At 35.1% G+C, this 2,630-nt stretch overlaps 2 protein-coding genes across 3 annotated transcripts in view; one reads left to right on the forward strand and one right to left on the reverse strand.

Moving 5' to 3' along the window:
- The window catches only part of LOC115236688 (furin-like protease 1), a 216,999-nt gene that overhangs the window by 148,748 nt on the left and 65,621 nt on the right, over nt 1-2,630 (forward strand). The window lies entirely within an intron of this gene.
- The window catches only part of LOC115236689 (dynein intermediate chain 3, ciliary-like), a 14,971-nt gene that overhangs the window by 7,780 nt on the left and 4,561 nt on the right, over nt 1-2,630 (reverse strand). The window contains exons 5-7 of the mRNA XM_029809294.1: nt 1,573-1,750; nt 782-1,210; nt 166-448 (exon numbers count right to left, since the gene is read on the reverse strand). Coding sequence (XP_029665154.1) covers nt 166-448; nt 782-1,210; nt 1,573-1,750 — 890 coding nt within the window. The remainder of the gene's footprint in view (nt 1-165; nt 449-781; nt 1,211-1,572; nt 1,751-2,630) is intronic.

A 2,630-nucleotide genomic window follows, 5' to 3' on the forward strand; every position in this document is an offset into this window, starting at 1 on the left:
ATCTTGTTATATTTTTATTTTACAAATAATATTGTCAACGGGATAACATTATATCTCATAACATCATTATTGATTTTCCAATGTCTATCTAGCATGTGTTACTTGTTTCATTTCTCGCAAATTGATATTACATATTTCCAAAAAGACAAATCGTCCATCACTCACCGACGTGAGATCGTTCCTTTCATTTTTATCGAACGTATATAATGCTTCCGTCGACTCGACGAGGTAAACATTGCCGGCGGAATTTCCGACGGCCAATAAAGCTCCTGTTTCGTGTGATGCGACTGCAGTTAATTTTTGCTCACAAAGCTTCACCGTCAAAATCGGATCGCGCAGACCCATCAGAAGATCCCACACAGTTAACACACCGATACGTGTCGCCACATAAAATATTGAATGTCTTGTTTTGTTCCAGCAACCACAGACAGGATCCTCTATTATGAATCTAAGGATAAATAATTGAGTGATAAAAATTTCAGGCTCATCAGTTATCGATTGTTTAATTTACCGTACTAATTGACATGCAATTTTAATACATGTTGATTTTATTTATTTATATTCTTATAGGGATCAATACTCTCGATTTAGAAAGATAATTTTAGCCGAGAGTGATTATTTTCAAAACTCTATATTCTTCAAGATGCAGCGTCATTTATAGAACAAAAATATCAATTGGTAGCATCTTTTTTAAGAAGGTTCTTCACCAAATTCTGAAATTACTATTTTTGTAGTTCAAATATTTTTTTCGATCGTTTCGTCTCAAATAAAATAAAAATACCTTGTCGATACAAGACTGTCGTCCTTGGTATCCTCCGCCCAGACGCGAGATGTGCAGTCGCCGACTGTCAAAAAAATCTTCGGATTGAAACCACTGCGATCGACGGAAAGAACTGGACCATAATGAGCGTTGAACCTGAGAGCCAGTTTTTCGGCTGGAGTTCTCGCTTTTTTCGAACCGCTGATCACGACACCGTTTTCCAGCCCAAACATAAACTTCATGCCTACACTAGGTTCATAGTCAGCTGACGCGACACCGATCGCCCGATCCATATTCGGTTCGTTTGGCATTTGGAGATCGAACATGAGAATTTCGGTTGGTCTTCGCAACTTTCTAGTGTCCCACCACATGGCACTGCCGTCCGAAGAGCCTGAGAAGAACTCCGTATTGCTCTTAGTAGCGATCCACTTTACTACTGTCGCGAAATCCCTTGGAAAAGAAAGGATTATATATTGAACATGTATCTCTCATAAATTAATTATACGGTTGTGTGAATAGGAAAATTTAAATTATTCTTTGTCACGCTTGCGGGCAACTGAATTATTTTATTTTAGCATTAAAAGACAAATTACGCGCGACATGATGAACGTTGCGTAAAAACGAACTGAAACTTAATTGAGGTCGGAAGCACGGCAGGGACAACATTTTATTCATTCATCATCTTGTCGTGCACAACCGCAAACTCGAAACGCATTTTCGACCAGACCAAGAACAGGGCGCTCTGAGTACTGAATTATGAAATACGAAGTTCCCATGTCGCGCACGACCAGGCATGTTCATGTCGAGATTACCTATGACTGAATTGACGATGAGACATTTGGACCGGAGAAGTACCAGTTCTGATGTCCCAGCTGCAAACTTGACCTGACATTAGGCCGCTAACAAGTACGGAAGGATCCCGAGGATTAAATTCGTTGACTACAGTGGCGGACGAAGCATCCAATGCCATCCAGGGTTTATTAGGATTGTCTGTCGAATGTTTTTTATAAAATCAATTTTGTAACATCGTCGATCATCGACATGATGTTTCGTGCAAACATGTATAAAAAAATACATCGTGTTATTTTCGAAACGTTAAAATATTACACTTGCGTAATATTTCAAAATGTTTAAAATCTAAATGAAAATGTGATTTCGAACCATTAGAGATGCAACGTTGAATAGAGTACAATTACACTCCATTTTTAATATACGATAGTGTAATATTGTCGAATTTGATGCCCGATTTATTTGTGTTTGGTTAATATTTCATTAATTATAAATATAAAAAAGATAATCCTATAAAATTTCTAACATATGGAGGAAATATTGAATTTTTTGTTATATACTTTAATAGATCAGTAACAATGCGTTGCTGTTTGATCGATTAACGTTCTATCGAGAGTTGAATGAAGGTTGTATAGAGAGAATTGACTAGGAAGGCGTCGCGTATTTGATTGGATGAAATTGAATTTCGCGTGGGACTTTCCAATCTAAAACCTTACTTTCGTCGGAATGAGCAGCATCTGTTTCTCGTATAAAAGGTACAAAAAGCCTATACATAACGTATTTATCAACTTATTTCTGCTGAGTAATAATATTATACCTATACTTTAATTTATCTCATATTGTATCGACAAAACATATATTTTTCTGTTAGAAAATTTATGTCACTTTTTAATTAAATAATTTTCGAAATTCTATAAATTATATTACGAGAATAATTAATAATAATAGTCTAATAATAATAGTCTAATAATTCTATAAATTATATTACGAGAATTATTAATAATAAAAGAATTTCTTTAAATTCGAAAAATAGCGTTTGTTTTTTTTTTTTTTTTTAAAGACGAGATTTTTTATTGCGAAA

The sequence above is a fragment of the Formica exsecta genome, unplaced genomic scaffold, assembly GCF_003651465.1.
Source record: "Formica exsecta isolate Colony F162 unplaced genomic scaffold, ASM365146v1 scaffold26, whole genome shotgun sequence".
Taxonomy (NCBI): Eukaryota; Metazoa; Arthropoda; class Insecta; order Hymenoptera; family Formicidae; genus Formica; species Formica exsecta.